The sequence below is a fragment of the Triturus cristatus genome, chromosome 2_2 (genome assembly GCF_964204655.1).
Source record: "Triturus cristatus chromosome 2_2, aTriCri1.1, whole genome shotgun sequence".
Taxonomy (NCBI): Eukaryota; Metazoa; Chordata; class Amphibia; order Caudata; family Salamandridae; genus Triturus; species Triturus cristatus.
The window spans coordinates 1,013,758,514-1,013,781,800 of record NC_140582.1 but is presented as its reverse complement, the minus strand read 5'-3'; the positions used below and the strand labels follow the sequence as shown (position 1 = coordinate 1,013,781,800).

At 46.2% G+C, this 23,287-nt stretch overlaps 1 protein-coding gene across 7 annotated transcripts in view; it reads right to left on the bottom strand.

Moving 5' to 3' along the window:
• Positions 1 to 23,287, bottom strand: part of TBC1D14 (TBC1 domain family member 14) — a 767,086-nt gene that overhangs the window by 103,182 nt on the left and 640,617 nt on the right. For all 7 annotated transcript variants that reach the window (XM_085642453.1, XM_085642450.1, XM_085642454.1 and 4 more), the window contains one exon: positions 4,404 to 4,513. In XM_085642453.1, coding sequence (XP_085498579.1) covers positions 4,404 to 4,513 — 110 coding nt within the window. The remainder of the gene's footprint in view (positions 1 to 4,403; positions 4,514 to 23,287) is intronic.

The following is a 23,287-nucleotide window of genomic DNA, read 5'->3' as shown; positions in this document are numbered from 1 at the left end:
GTGTACGCCCTGCGCGCTACGAGAGGTATTTACCCGTTATTGATTTTAGCAGCTTACACAGCAACCCCATACACTTTTCCTACTCCCTGCTGACGAGAGGCAACAACCTCGAAACACGTGTCCAGGGATGGCACACGCCACGCATACTCGCACTCATGACTCGGGCATAGGCGTACTCGCCGACGCTGACCTCAGGGACCACTTTTTCATTGGGGGAACACGCTTGGTAGGTGTAGCAGTGTGCGACCAATCAGCTTTTACTTTATATTCAGGCTCCCTTGAGCCGGTGGGGCCGACGGGCTCATGGTGTACGCCCTGCGCGCTACGAGAGGTATTTACCTGTTATTGATTTTAGCAGCTTACACAGCAACCCCATACACTTTTCCTACTCCCTGCTGACGAGAGGCAACAACCTCGAAACACGTGTCCAGGGATGGCACACGCCACGCATACTCGCACTCATGACTCGGGCATAGGCGTACTCGCCGACGCTGACCTCAGGGACCACTTTTTCATTGGGGGAACACGCTTGGTAGGTGTAGCAGTGTGCGACCAATCAGCTTTTACTTTATATTCAGGCTCCCTTGAGCCGGTGGGGCCGACGGGCTCATGGTGTACGCCCTGCGCGCTACGAGAGGTATTTACCTGTTATTGATTTTAGCAGCTTACACAGCAACCCCATACACTTTTCCTACTCCCTGCTGACGAGAGGCAACAACCTCGAAACACGTGTCCAGGGATGGCACACGCCACGCATACTCGCACTCATGACTCGGGCATAGGCGTACTCGCCGACGCTGACCTCAGGGACCACTTTTTCATTGGGGGAACACGCTTGGTAGGTGTAGCAGTGTGCGACCAATCAGCTTTTACTTTATATTCAGGCTCCCTTGAGCCGGTGGGGCCGACGGGCTCATGGTGTACGCCCTGCGCGCTACGAGAGGTATTTACCTGTTATTGATTTTAGCAGCTTACACAGCAACCCCATACACTTTTCCTACTCCCTGCTGACGAGAGGCAACAACCTCGAAACACGTGTCCAGGGATGGCACACGCCACGCATACTCGCACTCATGACTCGGGCATAGGCGTACTCGCCGACGCTGACCTCAGGGACCACTTTTTCATTGGGGGAACACGCTTGGTAGGTGTAGCAGTGTGCGACCAATCAGCTTTTACAACTTCCAAGAAGGCATGGAAACTGTCGCCAAATGGATGAAAAGCAGCTGCCTACAACTCAATACCGACAAAACAGAAGTACTCATCATGGGCCCACACCAGACACCTGGAGGCCACCCGCCCTCGGTAGCTTACCCACCCCCACGGACCATGCATGCAACCTTGGAATCATCCTAGACTCCAAGCTCAAAATGGACCACCAGATCAACTCCGTCACATCCTCCTGCTTCCACATCCTCCGCCTCCTACGTGAGATCTTCATATGGATCTCCCTAGAGCACAGAAAAACTGTCACCCACGCCCTCGTCACCAGCAGACTCGACAACAGCAACGCACTCTACGCCGGAATAAACAAAAACCCCACACGCGAGCTACAAAACATCCAGAACGCCGCCATAAGACTGGTCCTCAACCTATCACGACAATGCCACATCTCCCAACACCTGCACACACTCCACTGGCTCCGCATCGAGGCTAGAATCACCTTCAAGATCCTCACCCATGCACACAAAGCCCTCCACAACACCGGACCAGCATACCTCAACAGCCGAATCAACTTCCACGCACCCCAAAGAACCCTACGATCAGCCCAGCTCTCTTACGCCGTGGTCTCCCGCGCCAGAAAGACCAGATCAGGAGGCAGCTCCTTCTCCTGTCTTGCGGCCAGAGCATGGAACGCCCTCCCGCTCCACCTCAGGCAGACTGCATCACTCCCCATCTTCACGAGAAACCTCAAAACCTGGCTCTTCGACAGACCCCCTCCTTGAAGGACTGGACCTGCACCTCCCCTCCTCCCCAGCGCCTTGAGACCCTTACGGGTGAGTAGTCGCGCTTTAACAAACCAGTGATTGATTGATTGAATTGCTGCAAACCAGTTAGAGGTGCAACTACCTATCTGTGGGATCGATCAAGGTATTTCCCGAGCGTGCATTTATCTTTGAGTTAGGAGAGAGTACACATGTGGCCGGTTATTCAATAGGTGTGGGTGAGGGCCGCAGGGCCTGTCAGACCACGTATCTGACTCTGGGTTGATGGGGAGGTCACCTTGGATAAATCCGACAGCAATGGTAAGAGTTCACTGGAACTCCTAAAAATAATATGGCAGTCACTGGTGTCAGTCTTATGGACATTCTCAATAACTCGTGCACAGATATTATAGAGTACATTGGTGTTATTTTTACCGAAAATGACATAGTAATGCATTCCTAGATCTGACATACATTGACATCGCTTTTACTGCTAACAACATTGTCGTTTGTACATGGATTATGGTATACATTGAGATTGCTACTGCTGGTATCATTGCTGCTGTGTAGACACAGATTATGACATACATTGAATAGTATTTATGAACGCTGACATTGTCATATGGGCACTGGGAATGGCATACTTTGGCATTACATTTGTTGTTATTGTCGTAGTCTGGTCTGAACACATCATGGTACTTATTGAAATAGTATTTACCCATTCCAACATCTTTAGAGAACTATCCAACAAGATTGCGGTGTGTCTGCCCTCACATACAGACCTGCAGTGCTGTTCAAAAAATGTAGAATCTGAAAGTGTGGCAGACCTTTAACCACACTCTCAATTATTAACAGCCATTATGGATGCTTCTCTAATGGGTGGTTGAGCTGACCTAGAAGACCATTCCTTTAATGGCCTATAGTAGTATTTCAAATCTCATTTTTGTGTCACTTTCATTGAACAAGAGCAATCCTTCTAGCAGTGTGAAAAGCAAGTGCATATATTTAAACACAATAACCATTCGATCCACCATTACTGATAGCCTGAACATTGGCTATGTGCTTTGGACTACTGCAAGTTTTTTTTAACTGAAACAACCATTACTCTAGTTTTCCAAATAAGGTAATTCTTGAGGTTTCCCCAATCAACTTTTCATAAAAATGTATCCTATTTACAGATGAGATGATGTTGCTATCTACTTCTTTCTTCCTTCACAACCTTCAAATGATGAAATGTGGTTATAGAAGCTTGACCTGTTGAATAGTTTGAGCTTCTACATCGAGTGTGACTAAGTATGGATCTGAAAGAATGACTGAGGAGCAAAAAAGTGATTGAGGTAGCACACTATTTCAAGATGGGGCATGTCTGCATCAATGTCTGTTATGTTTGATACCTCAAGCATGACAGGGGGGATTCAGACACAACCCCAAGAACCACCTGAAAGCAGCCAATGCCATTTCATGAGAGAATACGGCTTAATCTACATTACCAAGGGGAATTTAAATTTACCACACATTACTGCTTGAATTCTGGCAGCGATGCATCACTTTTTAATACTGAATGGGGTCTTGGAAGTCACTAGATCCCTTTTGATGTGGATAGCAAGGACTAGAAAACTGAAGGTAGAGGATACATTAGAAGAGGTTTTGCCGCTTGAGACTTGTCTGCATTTGCAGGCTGTGCATTATTCTGCCATCTAGTGGTTGGGAAGAGAGCAGATTCTTTTGCTTTAGAAATCTTCACAATGACAGGCTTTGAAGCTGCACCTGAGGTTACTGATGACCGAATCAAACATTTACATTATAATTTTTCTAATCTATCACCGAACAGCCATACTTGTAGGAAGACAGTTCTGGGCTCATGTAAGGAATCTGACTCTCCAGAATCAGGGAGCAAAGTTAATGACACAGATGATTTGCTTCCTTACAATGTTTTGTGCTTCTTCTTATGGATGGGTGATTTTTTTTCTCAAAGCTGTTCATTTTTGGGGTTATCCAATCTACCCATCTGGTAAAACAGAACACAAATAATCCGTCTTTCTCGGGTGACTTTTAGTTGCAAAAGTGTCATATACCATGCAGAAGGAACAGCCATCTTTGTCAGCAGCATAACTAAGTAAATTTGGTGCCAAGATAGAGCATGATTGTTAGTAATATGTTGTGGACAACGATATCAAAGTTGAAAAAGGAGGTTAGATAGGTATGGTGGGCCATAGTCAGCAGGTTTGTGACATGGGTAAGCAGAGCTTATGGAGGTCATTTGGCCAATTCTTATTTAAAAAACATACAGGCCATGCATGGATTTTGGAGAGAGGAGACAGAGGAGTAGTTGTATAGTATAGAAGTCTCGATTACTGCCCTTTTGAGAAACTGGTTGACTGAGATTTGACGGTACTGTACAAGTTGAAATTAACACTCCAGAATAAATAAAAACGGACACACACACATTGTACCAAAATATTTTATAATCACACTTACCAATCAATTAAATATATGTCAGGAGTCAAATTATTTTTCTTGAAGTGGGCAAATAACCTAGGAAGGTTTTCTTCAAAAAACACTTCAAAGGCAGCAAAATATGTCAGCATCTGTGGATCAAACATTAAAACACCAAGAATGAGTTATCTTCAGTGATAAAAAGAAAAATAATAATCTTTACCACCTAGTTGGCATGTGAAGTCTATTTTCCTTCAAATACAATTAGCAACATGCCTGACATTTCACATTCAAACAAACACAAAACTAAATCAAACTCACCTCAGCTATGTGTCAACCTAATAACCCTGTCCATCTAGAACATATCTGCTATAACTGAATCCCTTGTCTCTCCATACTCCTTGAAACCTATCTGAACCCATCAGAACCCTAATAATTCTACCCTTATGGCAAATGGCCCTTTGTAGTCGCAGCAATCTTCATGTTTGAGTCAAGAATGTCACATGATAATATGAAGTGAGTGAAAAAGAACACTACACCAGCCTTCCAGAGAGAAAGAGGGTTGCCTACGCGTCTATAATTCTTGTGATTAAAGAAAGCACCCTCACAGGCTTGGTGGAGTTGCAATGATGAATTATTGAATGAATTATATGTTTCTATTCACCCTCTTACTCTCAAAGGAGGTTGTGGACGAAATTTGGCTCTAGCTAAAGGCAGTGAAACCAAAAACAACTATATATGCAGATGCGAGTAAACAGGCACAGACATGTTCAAGTTTCTATCTAACCACTTACCTAGTGCCCTGATCTCTAAAATGGTTTGGATTGCATGCCAAGTGGTCAGGGTTGTAAGCTTGCATGCACAACACTACTTATTTTTTTCACACGGTCACTTCATTCTCCTGTGCCTGTAATCGAGGGCAAGTACCGCTTGTGGTAGTGGTGGAGAAATGGCATGCTCACAGGGGGAATGAGGGCCTAAATTGATACCAGAGCAACTGATTCGGTAAAATGCATGATACCTCTATAATTCTCATAGAATTCCTGGCACTTGATATGTTTTATTCAGGATATTGCTATCCCACCTTAGGACGGGAACAGCAAGCAAAACCCATGCCATCGAAGGTTAACATTTGTGGACCTTTCTGCAACCTTGACTTCTCAAATAGAGTACAGCTGAGAAGGTAACTATTTTGAAATTTGGAAACAGCAAAATTGGCCAACCCAGGTTGTTGATTAGCAGTAAATTAATTGATACAGTCTAGATACATATTTATGAAAAAGAGAACCTTTCAGTGGTGTTGAAGATACTGTTTAACAAATGTATTGTTCAAAATGATTGTACAATGGGAGATCACTGTGGCTTGGACGCAACTTACAATCAGTACCCATGGACTACCTCCATCATTCAAATGACCACTTGTTCTGATGATTAACTCCAAATACATACAGAGTATGAAACGCAGTCAAGTGTGATACAATTAGACTCAAATGACTAAGTCTGGCTTAAATCTTCTTGAGTCTATAGTCTTGTTTTATTTGCATACACACAAGTCACTTTACCACGATTGCTGCATTTCAAGATCACTACTTCTTCAGCACTCTGTTCTCGACAATGAATGGCTTAGTACCTTAAATAAATATATTGTAGTGAATGTATCGATTACACCACTGTTGGCCTTGCTTGTTATTGTATGCCATACACAGCACTTTGTGGATGAATCAGACAACCACTATATTTAATACTGCTTTTCCAACAATAGGTCTGCAGTAAACCACTGTTTTCTGTGCCTCATTTAATTGCCATGGTCACCCATTGCCATACATGGTATCCCTTGTGCTTGTTAACTGTCAAGAGATCTAGTGCAGTTAATGATGGTAGGTATGCATTAGAGGACGCCAACTGAATCATTCCAGTATTGAACTGGTGAAGGCGAATGAGACAACTACGTTTTTGAAGAATTGGGTTTTCAATAGGGAGCGGCCATCCACTTTTGAACAGATTGTAAAGTTTAGGAAAGGTGAGAGACATCACCGGGAGAGTATATCTTGAGATTTATTGAATAGCAGCCATTTGTAGTCACCAAAACAAAACTACTATTCCCATGAACCATAGGGAATAGGAAAGAACAATAGAGTGTCCCAGAACAGAGTGTCCATAGTTTCACCAATCACAGGTCCCCAATGTGTAGATAGCCCTTTGTCTCTGCTCAGCCCTCCTCTTTCTTCGCTGCTTGCAGCCAAGATAAGTCCAATACTTATTTCTCTTTGTAGTTTGTGTTTAAACACTTTAATACTTCGTGATTTGCTTATTTCCTTGCTAATTTCGGCTAATTTGCTTATTTATGTGCTTAATATTGGCTTTGTTGCAGCGCTTGTTGACCGCGCTGATATTTGTATTGTGCTGTTTGGCGCTGTGAGCCGTTTCCTTCACGGCTGTGTCGGGCGGCGCGCGCTTTAAGCGCGATCGCCGTGTATTTCACCGGTGTGCAGAAGTTGTTTCTGGTGTTGACTTTGCTGCGAGTCCGCCGCTACTCGGCGCCTCGCGTGTGGCTGTGGGAGCGTCGGAGCTCCCTAGCGGCCGGGATTTTGGTGCCGGCGACCCGTGGTGATGGCACTGCCTCGCTAGAGGGCGCCTGGGTCGTGCGCTTGACGCAGCTTGTGTGCTCCGGATTCCGCGCATTCCTGACATTGCGTCGGAACCCGGAGCACTGCCGCCGCGTCAGCCTGGTCTTCCCTGCCTGCAGCGACACCCCTGACCTGGGTCGGCCCGTTTAAGGGATTTCTCCCTTTTCTTGGCAGAACGTTTTTTGTGCACTAATTGTATAACGCCCCCAAAATGCCTGTTTTTTCAGGTTGGTGCCTGCTGTTAGGCAGTGATTAAATCGTTCTGCCCTAGTGGGGGGTCTGTATCTTTAGGCCAATAACGCTCCGTTGATGGGGTCAGTATTGCAGTAGAAGCTGCTAAGGACCCGTTTACTGCAGGCTGCACTTTTAATTCTTAGGCACCAGGGCTGTTGGGGTCCTAGGGCTGCGCCTCTGCGCTGGCACTGTCGCCCTTTTCATTCGGCTGTCACCCAGCCCCCCATAGTTTTGAGGTATACTCCCACAGTTTCTTACTGAATCATCTCTCTGACATGGCATAAAGGAGAACCATGAGGATGGCTTTGAGGATGAACAGTGGGAGCAGGATTCCCTGGCATTCCTTCAATGGGACGATGACTTTTACGACGCAGTTGACGCGTCCATCCTCAAAGCGGTGGAGCAGGCTATAACTCCGCTTGAACAGCGTTTGGTGCGTAAAATTGATCAGGCCTGCGACCGCCTAGCCAAAGCTTCCCAGGGGTTACCTACCCCCTCTTCTGATGATCTTCCTGCGAATCCTCAGCCCCCGGCGAAGCGCACCAAGCCGGCTGGCGTAGACAGGGATGTGTTTGACCGCCTTAAGCAGGCTTTTCTTGCAAGTACTGTCCCTCAGTTGGTTCCCCCATCTGCTCCGGCTTCACCCCCGGCTCCCGGCGGGATGAGGACACTCAGGGGGATGACGAGGACACTCAGGGGGATGACTAGGACGCTGCAGGCCCTTCGCGGCCTTGGCGCCCTTCTCGCCCGGATCCTTCTTTGGGTGCACAAAACCTTTGTGCGGACATGCTGGATCCAGACGACTTTCTTCATCCTCGCTCCTCCGATTGGGCCCCCTCGGAGAAGGTCGCTCAGTACGTGGCCGGTCGTATTCGCTGCCCGCTTGAACCGGCGACTCGGAATTGTTTGCGGGCGGAGTGTCCTCGTCCCTCGCTGGAGGGGAAGGTGGCTGCAACTCCTGACATTGACCCTCGGATGGCCACCTTCCTCCAGAAATTTATCAAAGACCCTAAAAAAGGTATTGATAGGTCCTGGCGGGCTAGCAGGATAAACTCCTGGACGTTCTGGGCCCGGCCACTAAAATCTTGGATATGGCCAAGGAAGCCAAGGCTTCTGGATCCCTCATTTCTCCAGACCATCTCTCCTCCTGGGCCCAGCGGGTGATTGTGTTCCTGGGAAATGCGAATTGCGCTATATCCACGGAACGGCGCATGTCCCTATTAATCAAGGTAGACCCTAAGTTGGGGGACTTTGCCGATTCCGAGGCTGGAGCTGTGGCATAGGGTGGCCTTTTTGGCGAACCTTTCATTAAGGAGCTAGGGAGGTTTGTTAACACCTTTACCTCCCTAGACCGAGCGAAGTCCTCTATTAGGAAGGTGTTTCGCACTCGGGTTTTCCAAGGGGACGGACGAGGAAGGGGCCGCTCGTCCGGCCCAACCAGAGCAGGGGGCAAGGCTCTAGCGGGCAGTATCAAGACCAGGTCCGCTTTGGCAACTTCTATCCCACCCGTGGCAGAAGAGGCAGGAACAGAGGAGGCAGAGGAGGTGGTGTCACCCGTTCTTACGGTGAGTGTTCTCCCTTCTTCCCTTCTAAAAGTGGGGGGCCAGCTGGCGCGTTTTTTCCAGACTTGGAGTTCCATCACCAGGGACACATGGGCCCTGCAGACAGTGCAGGGTTTTCACACAGAGTTCCTCGGGTCTCCCATGCAAGCAGTACCTCCCCGACCGCTTTTCTTCTCCACCGAAGACTCGGCATTGGTCGACCGGAGGTGTGTTCTCTGCTAGACAAGGACGCTATTGCCCGGACTTCTTTTCATCCTCGCGGGTTTGTCAGCAACCTTTTCTTGGTGGACAAACCGGATGGGGGAAAGCGGATGGTAATAAATTTGCGCGACTTCGAGTGGTTAGTTCATCGTCACTTCAAGATGGAGGGCATCCATCTGTTGCACGATGTGCTCCGCCCCAACGATTGGATGGCACGCCTCGACCTCAAGGACGCCTACCTCACGATCCCTGTTTTCCTGCCTCAACGTTCCTATGGGGGGGGCTAGGTGTACGAGTTCACCACTCTGCCTTTCGGACTATCCTCCGCTCCTTGGTGCTTTATCAAGGTTCTTCGCCCTGTTGAACGGTTGCGGACGTCAGGGATTCGGCTCATCGTCTACCTAGATGACATTCTGCTGATGGCATCGGACCCTCGAACGCTCTCGCAGCACTGCAGACAGCAGTCGACCTCCTGCAGAGCCTCGGCTTTGTCATAAACGAGGCCAAGTCGACCCTGGTTCCGTCACAGACTGTTCTTTTTCTCGGCTTCACGATAGATTCTGTGGCAGCCACTCGGAGTCTTCCTTCGCGAAAGATGACGAAGATTCGTCACAAGATTAGACGGTCTCTATCCCAGTCTCGGATCTCGCTCAGACAGCTTGCTCGCATCATCGGGCTTCTGTCTGCCTCACGTCAGGCGATCTTTCCGGGTCCTCTACATTACAGGGCCCTTCAGCGTCTCAAGGCGGCGCATCTGCACAAAGGCCTTCCTTATTCTCACACACTGACTCTGTCAGAAGATGCCAGAGAAGAGCTTCAATGGTGACTCTCGCACATGGAGGCGTGGAATGGACGAGCCATTTTTGGTTCCGATCCAGATGTGATTATAGAATCCGACGCGAGCAGATCCGGCTGGGGTGCGAGGTGCAGCGCGTTCGCCACAGGAGGTGTGTGGTCTCAGTCGGAACAGAAATTACACATCAACTGCTTAGAGCTTTTGGCGGGATCGTTCGCGATCCAGTGCTGGACCAAGGACTCCATTCGCTCCTGTATCCTCCTCTGCATGGACAATGTGTCAGCGGTCCGGTACATCAATCACCTAGAAGGCGCACGTTCAAAAGCCCTGTCAGATCTAGCGGCAACCTTCTGGCAGTTCTGTCACAGCGGAATATCTCCCGGGCCACGACAACCAAGTGGCGGATTTCCAGTCGCGTCACTTCCACGACGGTAGTCGGTGGAAGCCTCATCCGACTGTGTTCTTAACTCTCCAGAACCTCTGGGGTCCCTTCTCGGTGGACCTTTTTGCCTCTCGCCTAGATCACCAGCTTCCGTGTTTCTTCAGCTGGCGCCCGGATCCACTAGCGGAGAAGACAGATGCATTCCTGCAGAATTGGGGGGAGGAAGCAGGTTATGCCTTTCCTCCGTTCGCCATGATCACGAGAGTGACGGCGCAGGTGCGGCATCAGAAAGCGGACGTGGTGCTTATCTCGCCGATTTGGAGACCGCAAGTTTGGTTTCCGGTTCTTCTGGAACTTTCTTGGGATTCTCCAATCCCACTCCCCCTGTTTCAGTCTCTCCTCCTCGATCCACAAGGGAATCCTCAACCTCTTATCGAACAGGGGTCTCTGACTCTCATGGCCTGGCGGATTACAAGGGACGATGGTCGGTCTAGGGCCTTTCGGAACCGGCTGCGACGTTCATGGCTAGAGCCTGGGCTGACAGCATCACCAAAAGATACCGGTCCTCCTGGGGCCGGTGGTGTTTGCGATGGGGTATCGATCCCGTGGCAGCAGATGTGATCTCCATCTTAAATTTCTTGGCCTGCCTGGCGGAAGAGGGGTTGGCCTATCGGACAGTTAATACCTTTCGCTCCGCTATTTCGGCTGGGCATTCCATGGTGGATGGCTCTCCGGTGGGTGAACACCACTTGGTCTGTCGTCTGCTCCGTGGCATCCGTCTGTCTTTGCCCCTGAACTGCGTTACTCCCAGTTATGGGATGTTAATAGGGTACTGAATTTGCTGTTGTCTTGGCAGCCGAATAGATTTCTGTCTCGCAAAGAGCTGTCTGCCAAGTTGGCTATGTTGCTGTGTTTGATCTCTTGCAGGCGAGTCTCGGATGTCAGAGCCCTGCATGTCTCGAGTAGAATCTTTTCCCCTACCGGAGTTACCTTTACTATCCGTAGACGCACTAAGTGCGATACCAGGTCTATCTCATATCCGGCATTTCCGTACTCACCAAAGTTGTGTGTAGTGGCTTGCCTCAAGGCTTATGAGGAAATGTCTGAGGAGTTCCGGCCTCCGGGAGAGAGGCAATTGCTCATTTCTTTCAAGAAACCCCATAAGGCTGTGTCGTCAACCACGATTGCGTGGTGGGTGTGATGGGTCATGCAGGAGGCTGGTATCGACCTGCGTGTATATGGAGCGCATTCTGTGAGAGGGGCAATGGCCTCTGAAGCATTTACCCTGGGAGCTCGTCTGGAAGACATTCTGAATGCTGCAGATTGGTCTTCAGACTGTACTTCTAAACGGTTTTATTTCAAACCGGTTATTGACATGGCTCACTTGGTGGTGAGTAAGCTTTAAACGAGCATAATCCTCGCCTCAGGTCCTGACATAGAATGAAAAATTTCCCAGCTATCGTAACGGAAAGTTTCAATTCTATTAAGGACTCGGAGGCGAGGATTATCCCACCCAGGGTACAAGTTGCTTGCTATATTACCTTCCTCGTACTGGAGTAAGTAAAGTCAGTTTGTATCTACTGCCTTGAACAGTTGGTTACATGTTGAAATGCTTCCTACCGCAGGAATAATCCTTAGCCATTACTGTCGCTGACCCTATGCTCTTACTCCTTCCAGGCGATTCCAGCAAACAAGAGTCTTGAGGTATTCAGTGGCTGACCGAGCGACAAAAGAGGCGGGCTGAGCAGAGACAAAGGACTATCTACACATTGGGGACCTGTGATTGGTGCAACTATGGACACACTGTTCCGGGACACTCTATTGTTCTTTCCTATTCCCTATGGTTCATGGGAATGGTAGTTTTGTTTTGGTGACTACAAATGGCTGCTATTCAATAAAGTGAAGAAAGAATAGCATAATCCTCGCCTCCGAGTCCTTAATAGAATTGAAACTTTCCGTTACGATAGCTAGGACATTTTTCATTCTTATGTAGGACTCTAAGTGGTTGGATATACAAAGGAAAACAAAATGGGACAGAATGAAGTCCTGAGGGATTCACTGAGATATAGCAACTGAACTGGAAAAACAAGCGCCATATTTTATCAGCTGTGACAGATTAGTTAGAAAAGTGGGAAACAGTCTCAGGAAAACTGTACCAATGAGACTCGTAATACACATAGAATGAAATGAAGCAGATAAATCCAGAAATACAAGATCACCGGAATTACCAGACCCGAGGATGTGAAGCAAGTTAACTAACTGAAGCAAAGTCCATGCTCAGTGCCAAATCAATAAAGAAAACACCTCATGGTTTTAGACTCTGCATTATTCCCTCTCCAATCTTCAAAGGTGACCTCTTCATTTCCTTATACAACAATGTGATCACTCTTATTCAATCATCAGATCAAAAACTAGAAACATTTGACAAAATCTTTGAGAATTAAAAATTGCGATGGCTGACATTGTAACTCCTCTGTCACAAGATCAATCGACTTCAGTAAAACCCCAATGCGTTGCCACCGTCGCTACCTCCTACGCAACATCTTCCTCCCCTACCAGAGATCAGGCTGACCCCACACAATGCACTAGCGGGGTTTCCTTTGTGGTCAATCCAAGCCCACATACAGCCTGTAAAATATGCTCATTTCACAACTCATTGAACCGCCCTGAACCCTCTAAACATTTGACTGGGAAACACCATTCTATAGTTTGCAATAAGAATCTAGGGAACTTTAGGGATGCTTTTCCCTCTCCTTCCAATATAAAATCGCTCTCAGGTAAATCACTCTCTGACAATACTCCCTCCAACCCACATGTCTCATCAGATCTAGAACCCAAGCCATCTAGTGAAGGTAGCAATTTGACACCTCTTACTACCCATCTCTCACCCCCATCCTAAATTCAACGTCTATGATAAATCAATTGCAGGTCAACTACCCCACTTCAGCTTCCCTCTCTTATGAGGATCCCTCGATTACCTCTTCCTCTTTATCTTCCATTGGATCTCATTCTCAGCCTACCACCATACGTCCCTTAAACACGATAAACCCTCTATTCAGTGAAATGCTGTATGACATCAAGAATGATCTTAAACTAGTTAAAGAAAGATCTTATGGCACATCGTTTTAAAAATAGAGAAACTGGGAGACCTCAGTTTGACTTTGGGGACCATTGAACAGAACCTCTCCTCTAAGCTCAATTACTTCCGAAGGGAAATCCTGGCGATACACCAGGGAATACTCAAGGGACATCTCGACCATCCGCTAACAATCACTCCAGACTGAATAGGGTTACCGATCACCTGACTGATAGACATTCATTCCCTATTACTATCCTACAATTCAGTCCATACTGTATCTGCTCCCTCTACTTTCAATATGCAAACTATTACCTCCAATTCGTTTAGAGAACCCAGTGTCAACCTCAAAGCTATGAACAAGGAGAACTTACTTCCGGTCCAAACCTCACACTTCGAAAGCGTTGTCACCAAATCTCACATCACATCAATGCTTTTTAATTGCAGATCAGCAGCAAGACACGCAGCTGATATTGAAGACATGATCTTCTCACATGATCTAAACCTCCTGATCCCAACTGAAACTTGGCTCAAGGAAACATCTACACCAATCCTGGACATTCTAGTTCCCCCAGACTACAACATAATTAGAATGGACAGACTAGTTAAAACTGGAGGAGGAGTTGTTTGCATCCATCGATCTAGTCTCTGCTTGAAACAGATTCACTTGGCTCCGATGTCCTCATACGAACACCTGGAACTCGAAATCTGGAACAAATGACAAAATAATATGTACACTCCACACTATCCACCACCCCCCTGGAGATAACCCTGTGTTCACTGAACAAATGATGGAGACCATTTCAGTGAACACGGACCAATCTCACAACCATATCTTCCTTGGGGATTTCAACCTGCATTGGATCAATGAAAATGATCCATTAGTAAACACCTTCAAGACCTTCATATACAACCTGAATTTTACCCAATTCTGCAACAAGCCTACGCATATCAAAGGTTCCACCCTAGATCTTATCATAGCCACAGATAACATTCAACTTGATGAGATAGCACCTTGCGACTGGTCAGATCACCTCATTATCTCATTTCGCATCATGGAAATAATACTAATCAGACAAGGTCAACCTCGAAAAAACAAACAATGGTCTAGAGATCTGAGAAACAACAACATAAATGATCTTACCAATATGAGCAATATTCTTCAGCCGCAACACAACATGACAAACTTGGACGATCTAACTGGCCACTACACTCATTCCATGACGAATATCTTCAATGCACTAGCTCTTCTACAATCCCTAACAAGCATTCTAAACCTTGGTTCAACAGCTCCCTTAAGGAACGGCGTAATCTTAGGCTCGCTTATATATCATGGAGAATTTCTCCTTCCCAAGCAAACCTCAAGCTACTAAGGAAGACTTCAAATGCCTATAACAAACATTTACGCAGCTCTAAATCTGATCACTTTAGATCACAACTTGACAAGGCCAAATATAGACATAAAAAACTATTCGAAATCACCAAACAATCAAACCAAACCTCTAAACAACTCTTGCCACTTAAAGACTCAATCCCAAGCAGTGAGGAGTTCTCAGCCCATCACACTGAAAAAACAAGAAAGATCGAATTAGATCTGCTACTCTCCTTAACAGACTTGCAGAATCAAGCTCTCTACTCCCCGGCCTCTGGTTCAACATGGTTGGGATCTCCTATGATCGCTCAGATTGCCTTTACTCCAAAATATGATGCTTCATGGGATATCTTCAGATGCCTGGATGATCTTGAGCTGCTTAACATTAACTACATTAACACCATCAAATCACTTCAACGATCCTATACCCACCAAACTCTTTAAAGAGCTTACCTCATCCATTTTCCCATTCTGGTCGAAGATTGTACATGAATCCCTCACGCAAGGCTTCATCCCAGATTGCCGCAAGACTGGTCAAGTCACTCACATACCAAAGAAACCTAAATCACATTTATCTGAGCCTGAGAACTACAGACCTATTTCTACTATTATGACTCTATTCAAACTACTCGAGAAATATGTACATACTCAACTCTGTTAGCACATTGACCTTTTTCAACTCCTTGACCAATACCAGTCTGGCTTCAGATGAGGTCACAGTACAGAAACCTCCCTAACACATTGTGGATGATGCCCTAAGACTACTAGACCAGAATGAACTGTGCCTACTTAAACTGTTGGATCTCTCCTCAGCATTTGATACGGTCAAATATGAAAAATGAAGTGACCTACTTGAAACAAGAATGGGGTTATCGGGTACGGTGTTAAATTGGTTTATCTCGTTCCTTCAAGGTAGAACTCAAAGATTCAAAGTAAATTATGACCTTTTCAACAGTATTTCTGTTTCAATTTGAGTCCCACAAGGATCCGCACTACCACCTACTCTTTTCAACTTTTATCTGGAGCCTCTCACTGAAATTCTGAAACAATAGAACATTCAATATCATATCATATGTATGCTGATAATACCCAACTGTATATGACACTTTCTTCACCGGAAGACATTACTACTCTCAACCTTGCACTCTTAAAAACCCAATAATGCTTATCACACAACCACCTTTTGCTAAATTCAATCAAAACAGAATTCCTCTTGCTCGCCCCACACAATCATACTGCGCCCATTCAGGATTGGCTCAAACAGCTAACCACCCTCAACTGCACCCCACACGTAGTTAGTTCCACTAGATCACTAGGCCTAATCCTGGACAAATGCCTAAATATGCAGGATCACATCAGTGTTACAACAAGGAGCCAATTACCAACTCGGCACATTAAGGAAAATCAAAAGGTTCCTGCTGCCCTCTGACCAGCAACAAGCAGTCCAATCCCTTGTGATCTGCCGTTTAGACTAACGGAATTGCGACCTTGGATGGACTCCCCAAAGCTTGGCTCCCTAAAACTAACCCGGCCCAATTAAGAGCCTCTCTGAACTCTGCTGCCAGACTCATCACAGGCTAAAGAAAGCGTGACCACATCACACCTGATCTATGCCAACTGACCTGGCTTTCCATTGACACAAGGATCAAGTATAAGATAGTGTGCTTGACTCAACGCACTGCATCAGAACACGCCAACGTACCTAGCAAATAAACTTGAACTATCTGGTGGGAATCGGGCACTAAGAAGTTCAAACACTCCTGCTGAAACCTCCAAAGTTTAAAAAGAAGAGAACTTCCAATCATCTCTGGTCTTGCTCTCAGAATATGGAACGCTCTACAGCTAAAAATCAGAACAATCCCTCCGTCCTCCTCTTTTAAAAAAAGAGGACACACGCCTGCTCATGAACAGCCACTGGAGACAATAGTTTTGTAACTTCTTAAACATTTTGAAATGACCCTACAACTTTGTCCTCCCCTACCTTCGATGCAATCCGCTTACTGTTCAAGATACTGATGTCCATTTCCATTTGCCTTTATTATGCTTTTAATGTTTTTGCATAGTTTTCAATGGTTTTCTGCCTACTCAAGATTAACCAGGAGACGACGTTGTACATTGCTCTGTTACCTTGCCAGGTCAGTAGCCAAAGGCCCGATCATGAATAGCCACTTGAGTCAATAGTACTGTAACCTCACATACTAATTGAAATGACCTGATAATTGGGACCTATCTGACCTTTGTTGCAATCTACCTATTGCTTAAGATGTTGATGTCTATTTCACTTTGTCTGTAATAAGCTTCTATTGTTTATATGTAGGTTTCGATTGAGCTTTCCCGCTCAAGCTTAACCAGCGGGCGCCAATGTACAGCGCTCTGATACCCTGCCGGGTCATGTTTGCGCTTTATAAAACTTTTCAAATAAAATAAATAATAAGGTGGTTTCTGTGATGCACCCTTGTCTGAAACAAGAAAAACTAAGAGATGATTAGCAAATACATTTTGTATAAGCTGTGATGACACCCAGTTCTTGAAACTTTAGAAAGGAATTGCGGACCGGGGAGAGGGCAAACATGTAGATCATATGCATCCACTGAAGGATTGTTCAATAGAGAAGTTATTTGGCTAATCTTTAAGGCAGTGAGATACACTAGTTTGGTTCAATGAGGCAAAAGCTTCTGTGACAAGTGATTAACAAGATTCCCCAAAACTAGATCCGAGAAATGGTTATAAGGTTTAACTTGTGTAATTAATTCTAATAAGTCCTCTTCGAGGACCAAGTCAAAGTCCCATCAAGTGACTTGATTTACATTGAAGACTTACATTAATCTAGGTTTGGAAGTTGGGGTGAGGTAATGACAATTCAGTTATTATGGCACTATCTGGGCAAGGAGAGAGACTGTTCTTTTTGTGAAAACTTTTATTAACCTGGTTGACAAACAGACATTGGTGCGATCAGCGTTGTCAGCGACACTGTACGTACATCATAGACAGTTATACAGTTACAATAATGCAGTTGTAGGCATAGCAATTTGTTGCCCCATTGCATACGAACAACAGGTCGGGAGTGAATGGATGAGAAGACATTCCCACATGTTCATATGAGTAGCCATACCCGATCCCCCGCTCCCCGATAGATCACACCCAGCCCAGCCCAAGGTGAGTCCATTATATTAGCCGCATCTGTCTTGAGTGTTTAATGTGAAGGCAGTAGTAGATAGGGGCGAAGTGTAAGGGGAACTACATAGGCAGGCTTTCTAAGGGGTTGCGGTTCTCTCTCTCTGTTCAGCAGAAGTCCGCTGTGGTGTCCGATTGACGGAGATAGGCACTGAACGGTTCCCAGATATCGTGGGGATGGGATCTCAGTGGCATCAGCTCCCAACAGTTGGTTAGTTGCTCATGGCAGTACGCGGCATCCTTGAGCCAATCCCATATTTGTGGAGCCCGGGGCCATCCCCAGTTCATCGCGACCCTGCGATTTGCAAGGAGCAGCATCAGCGTGACAAGCTTGTGGACTGCTCAGCCCACCTCCGCCACATAGCCCAACAGTCCCAGCAACGGGGATGGGTTCAATGGTGTGTCTATTATGGTCCCAATGGTGTGAAAACTAGGCGAGACTGTTCTTAAACTAGTTATAAAAGATTTTCAACTACATGCAGCCGTAGATATTTCCTGGCTTAACTATGTGAAGGTGGCCTCAGAGCGGATAGGCCACCCTGGCCTATTTAATTCACCAGAGTCCTGCCCCTTATTTGAAAAGGGTTATATAAAGCAACTATTTTATGAAAAGGCCTTGTTGAAGAGAGCATTCCTTAGATAACCACAAACCAACAGTGTGCACATAAAATCTACCTAACATCTTCGAGGGCCTTCAGCTTTGGGTGTCTTATTTACAACAGACAGCAGCGATGTGTACTTAGTAGATTTTGTTTTAATTTATTACCACTCTTGGTGCGATTTCCAGCGAATAGTTGCACTTTTAAGGATTTGAGCCCATGCTCATGCGATGGCAAGTCTGTACAGTTGGCTTTGCATCATGTTTTTTTTGCTCTTTTTATCAGGTCCCTAGAAGAAAGTCTTTATTACCACTCCTTAAAGATTTTAAATCCAGCCAATGCATATCTGCCCTGCTGTTTTGACAACAGCTACATAGTTCCCTTATATGCTGCTCTGTGAACTTGTGTATATGACTAATAGTTAACGTAAGAAAAAGTACAATAATGTGAGACCACCATGTATTTTGTTTTATGAATTTTGTACAGTTGTTCTACTAGATTTGCTCGGACGGACTATTGGTTATTTGCTTGTTGAATTGTGTTTTTCTAGCTTTTATGCTGCAGAAACGTAGCAAATAAAGATATACTTGACCTTGACTGCTCAGTCGCTTTCATTTTTTTAAAATTAAAAACCTTAGCTAATTTAAATGAGGGAAGTGGATTGTTCACTAGAACTCCACTGAATTTTGGGAGGCTATTCAATATGTGGGTACTAGATTTGTTCTGAGAGGCCGTATCAATAAATGGGTTTCTTTAACAGAGACTTCTAGCAGTCCTAAAATTATTCAAATAGAAAGAAGAGGGTGATTACTTACACTTACCATGCGCTTGTAAAATTATACGGTCCTTGAAGAGATATTTAAAGAACCAGGAATCTATTCTTTAGAATCAGCAATATAGGTCTTTTTTCTTTCACTCTTAAAGGAGGCAAGTTGCTAAAGTTCTGACATAACTATTAAATCTGGAGGAGATTCAAATCCCCTAGAAAGAGGTTTGGATCAGACCAAATTAGTTTGTCGAAAATGGTGCTTCATGCCTTACTAAATAAAGGCCTTAAAGTCACAAGTAGGATGTTACAGGGCATTAAGTCTGCTAGGAGAATTCTGTGCATATTGATATCTAGAATCATGCACTAAGAGGAGGACTGTGACTCAGTGTTTACCTCACTACCCTAAAGAGCATTCATGTAAATTACAGAAACACCTACCCCTTCTCAATCACACTGCATTATTGAGTAATCAAAAGAAAGCAGAAGGTCTAGAGCATAGTGGCATGTGTCAGTGAAGCAAGTTTCAGTGGGTAAAAATCAAGTTAAGGTTTTAGTTGATAATAGTGGCAGTAATTTGCAACTTGTGTTTCATTGCTGACCTACAGTTGTGTAGAATGTAGTGCAGTGAGCAGTTGATTGTTTCAATGATGTTTTGCCGAAAGGTTCTATTTGTATTTGAACAAGGTTACAGCAAAACACTGCATGATGTCACTGATCAGGTGAAGATTTGTTCTGAAGCAGAGTATGGCAATGGATGGCCAACTAGTGGTAATATAAAGTTCAAAAGACTAGTTAATAACGTAAGAATGTCACAGAAAGCAATAGCAAATTATGAAACCGGTGACAAATCAAAGGATAGGTTTTACTTCCACTATATACAACTGGAGTCCTAAAAAGCAACGATTGGTCTCAAAGTCATTAGTAAATATGGAATATAGCTTTCTGTGAAAAAAACAATTCCATGCTTTGCAAAGGCCTCATCGTAACACATAGAATTAATCTTGGAAACGAATGGGTACTAGCACATTGACAACTCATCCATAAGACAGGAGCTTCAAAAGCTGTTCCCACAACAGCATTAGACAATAAGCACAACTCAGAGCTGTACACATAAGGAGCATAGGATGTGAAGAAATGTACAACGAGGCGGTAGACTCCAAAGAAACAGGAGTACAAGAACTGTATCAACATTAAGTTCAGTGATTTAGGTACTGGCTAAGATTCTGAAAACACAAAAAATGAAAGGGTTAATCATTTAGCCTGAGATGATATGTATGGAGAAATATCAAGAAAACTGCAGCAAACACAAAACTACGGGTCATTCAGAGCAAGACTAGAGTTCCTGCACTGAAAAGAAGACAAACAAAATCTCAGTACATAAAGGAGAAAGCAGGGACACAGTTTAAAGTGTTTTCTTGTACCAGAATGCAGGTGCTGAAAGGAGGTTTGTTGAAGGTCAATGATTGTCGGGTGTTTCCCTCCATTCAATTACTACACATCCACAGCAATGAGATTAGTAGCCATAATGTAGGCCATGATTCCATTTCCCCATCCCATTACTGTATTGTCTATGATACTCAAAACTATACCTAAGCAATGAGGGCGAGTGCTCACCCTGGAGACAGACAACTCTTACCCGGTGGGGAAAAAATATTTCTACATGTGTTCAGAAGGAAAACCACCTCTTAAGCAGCAACCAATCTAAATAGTACAGTTCGGAGTACAGATTGCTGGGTCCTCCTTAAAATGGGCTCTAGTTAAAACCCAGACGTCAATATACTCACACTAAATGCACGCGGCTTCCACACCGCACGTAAACGCTACACAATCTATGTATAAGCCAAGCGCCAGCAAGCGTCTATCCTTTTTTTACAGGAAACCCACCTTAACGTAGCGGAAGCAGGCAGGGTGCACGCAAAGTGGCGCGGCCTTCTATGTGCTACAGCCTACTCCTCATTTGCACGCGGGGCGCTGATTTGGGTTCGCCCAGGAACCCCGTTCCGAGAACTCAGGCGGTGGTGGATGGGGAGGGCAGAATTGCCCTACTGGAGGGACTCTTGGATGGTCGGGCCGTCCTCTTGGGACGCGTATATGCCCCGAACGTGGACCAAGACAAATTCTGGGACAGACTAACGAAAACCCTAGCCCAATTCACACATGTACCTTGGATACTTTGGGGGGGGCTATAATTGTATCCTAGACCCGGGACTGGACCGGTCCTACCCTCCTCTTCCCCACACCCCCACCCACAGACAAATAGAGAGATTTAAGGCATGGGTCGCACACTGGTCACTCACGGACGCATGGAGACTACACCACCCTCATACACGCATGTATTCCTTCCACTCCGTCCCCCACAACTTGCGGGTCAGGCTAGACCATTTCCTATGCACAGCAACACTTCTCCCGCAGGTATGCCACTCAGATTACCTGGGTAGAGTCGTCTCAGATCATGACGCACATCTCCTAAGCCTTCAATGGTGTCCCCCTCATCCCCCTGTCCCCACATGGCGCCTATCTCGAGACTGTCTGATGGACCCAGTCTTCACGCACGGGCAAAATCGCAGTATTCAAGAATATTTTACCCACAACACTGGGACCGCATCCTCGATCCTGGTTGAATGGGACGGCTTTAAGGTGGTGGCCAGAGGGGAATGTATTCAACAGAGGGCCGGGTGAGGCGTACCTTGGAACAGGCCCTTGACAAAACGGAAAAACAGCTCGCTATCGTCACTAAGGCCGCCGACCAATCAGTGGCAGCGGTGACACAAGTCGCCCATGCCAAATCAGAGTACCAGGCGGCTTGCACGGACCTCCGACGTCACAACTTTCGGGCCTATGCGGCCCGCAAGCATAAGGACCGTGACAAAACGGGCACACTGTTAGCGTGGCTAGCTAAACAGGACACGGAGGTGCAACCCATTACGGCAATAATCAATCCCCATGGCACCCTGGTACAATCCCAGGATGAGATCCTTCAGGCGTTCCATCAGCACTATTCGGCGGTCTACAGTGGCCCCCGGTCATTGGGTCCAGAGGCAGTTAACCATTACCTGGACCCTCTCCCCCTTCTCCGGATATCTGACGCAGATAAGTCAGACTTAGATGCAAAGATAAGACCCTCGGAGATTACACACGCCATACGAGCCCTGGCCCACAACAAGGCCCCTGGCTTGGATGGGTTTCCACTCGAGTACTACGCCACCTTTGCCCCCCAGCTGACCCCTCGCTTATTGACAGTGTTGGACACAGCACTGCAGGTCGGTGAACTACCCAGATCAATGAGAGAATCGGTGATCATAACGTTCCCGAAACCCAACCGTGACCCCCACCTTTTAGCCTATCATCGGCCCATAACACTTCTCACAGCCGATTGTAAAATCCTGGGGAAAATCTTGGCGGATAGATACTCCCCAATCGTGCGACCGCTGGTGCATCCAGACCAGTGCGGATTTGTTCCGGGCAGGAATACCTCAAAATATATGCCGACTTTTTCATATCCAGGATCAGATCGGCGATCGCTTTCCCCGGGCAGCGTGCCTGGTCTTGGACCTTGAGAAGGCTTTTGATACCCTAACATGGCAGTACCTGTTCCAGGTTCTTCGACGTGCTGGACTTGGCCCCAAGCTTATAGCTTATACCCGCCTTCTATATACTAAGCTTACCTCCCGGGTCCGCATTGGACGCTATATCTCCCCGGAATTCGCCATATATAGGGGTACGCGACAGGGTTGCCCCCCTCTCACCCCTGCTATTCGCGCAAGCCGTTGAACCTTTAGCCATCCATCTTCGCCGAGAGGGTCAAGGTTGGGGCATCCCGCTCGCAGATGCCACCCATTGTGTATCGCTGTATGCCGACGACCTTCTCCTTTATATACGGGACATCACAGCCAATCTCACCTTACTCGGGACCGCCTTGACCGAGTTCACCGACGCATCGGGCCTGAGGGTGAACTGGGACAATTCCACGGTGTACCCCCTACACCCGAACGCTGCCCCCCAGGAAGTCTGGATAGGTGACCAGAAAATAAGCTGGACCGCGGAGGCCCCTCGCTATCTGGGGATCCGCCTATATCATTCACCCACCGACATCTTCGAGGTTAACCATCGTAGGGCACTAGCCGGTATACGGTC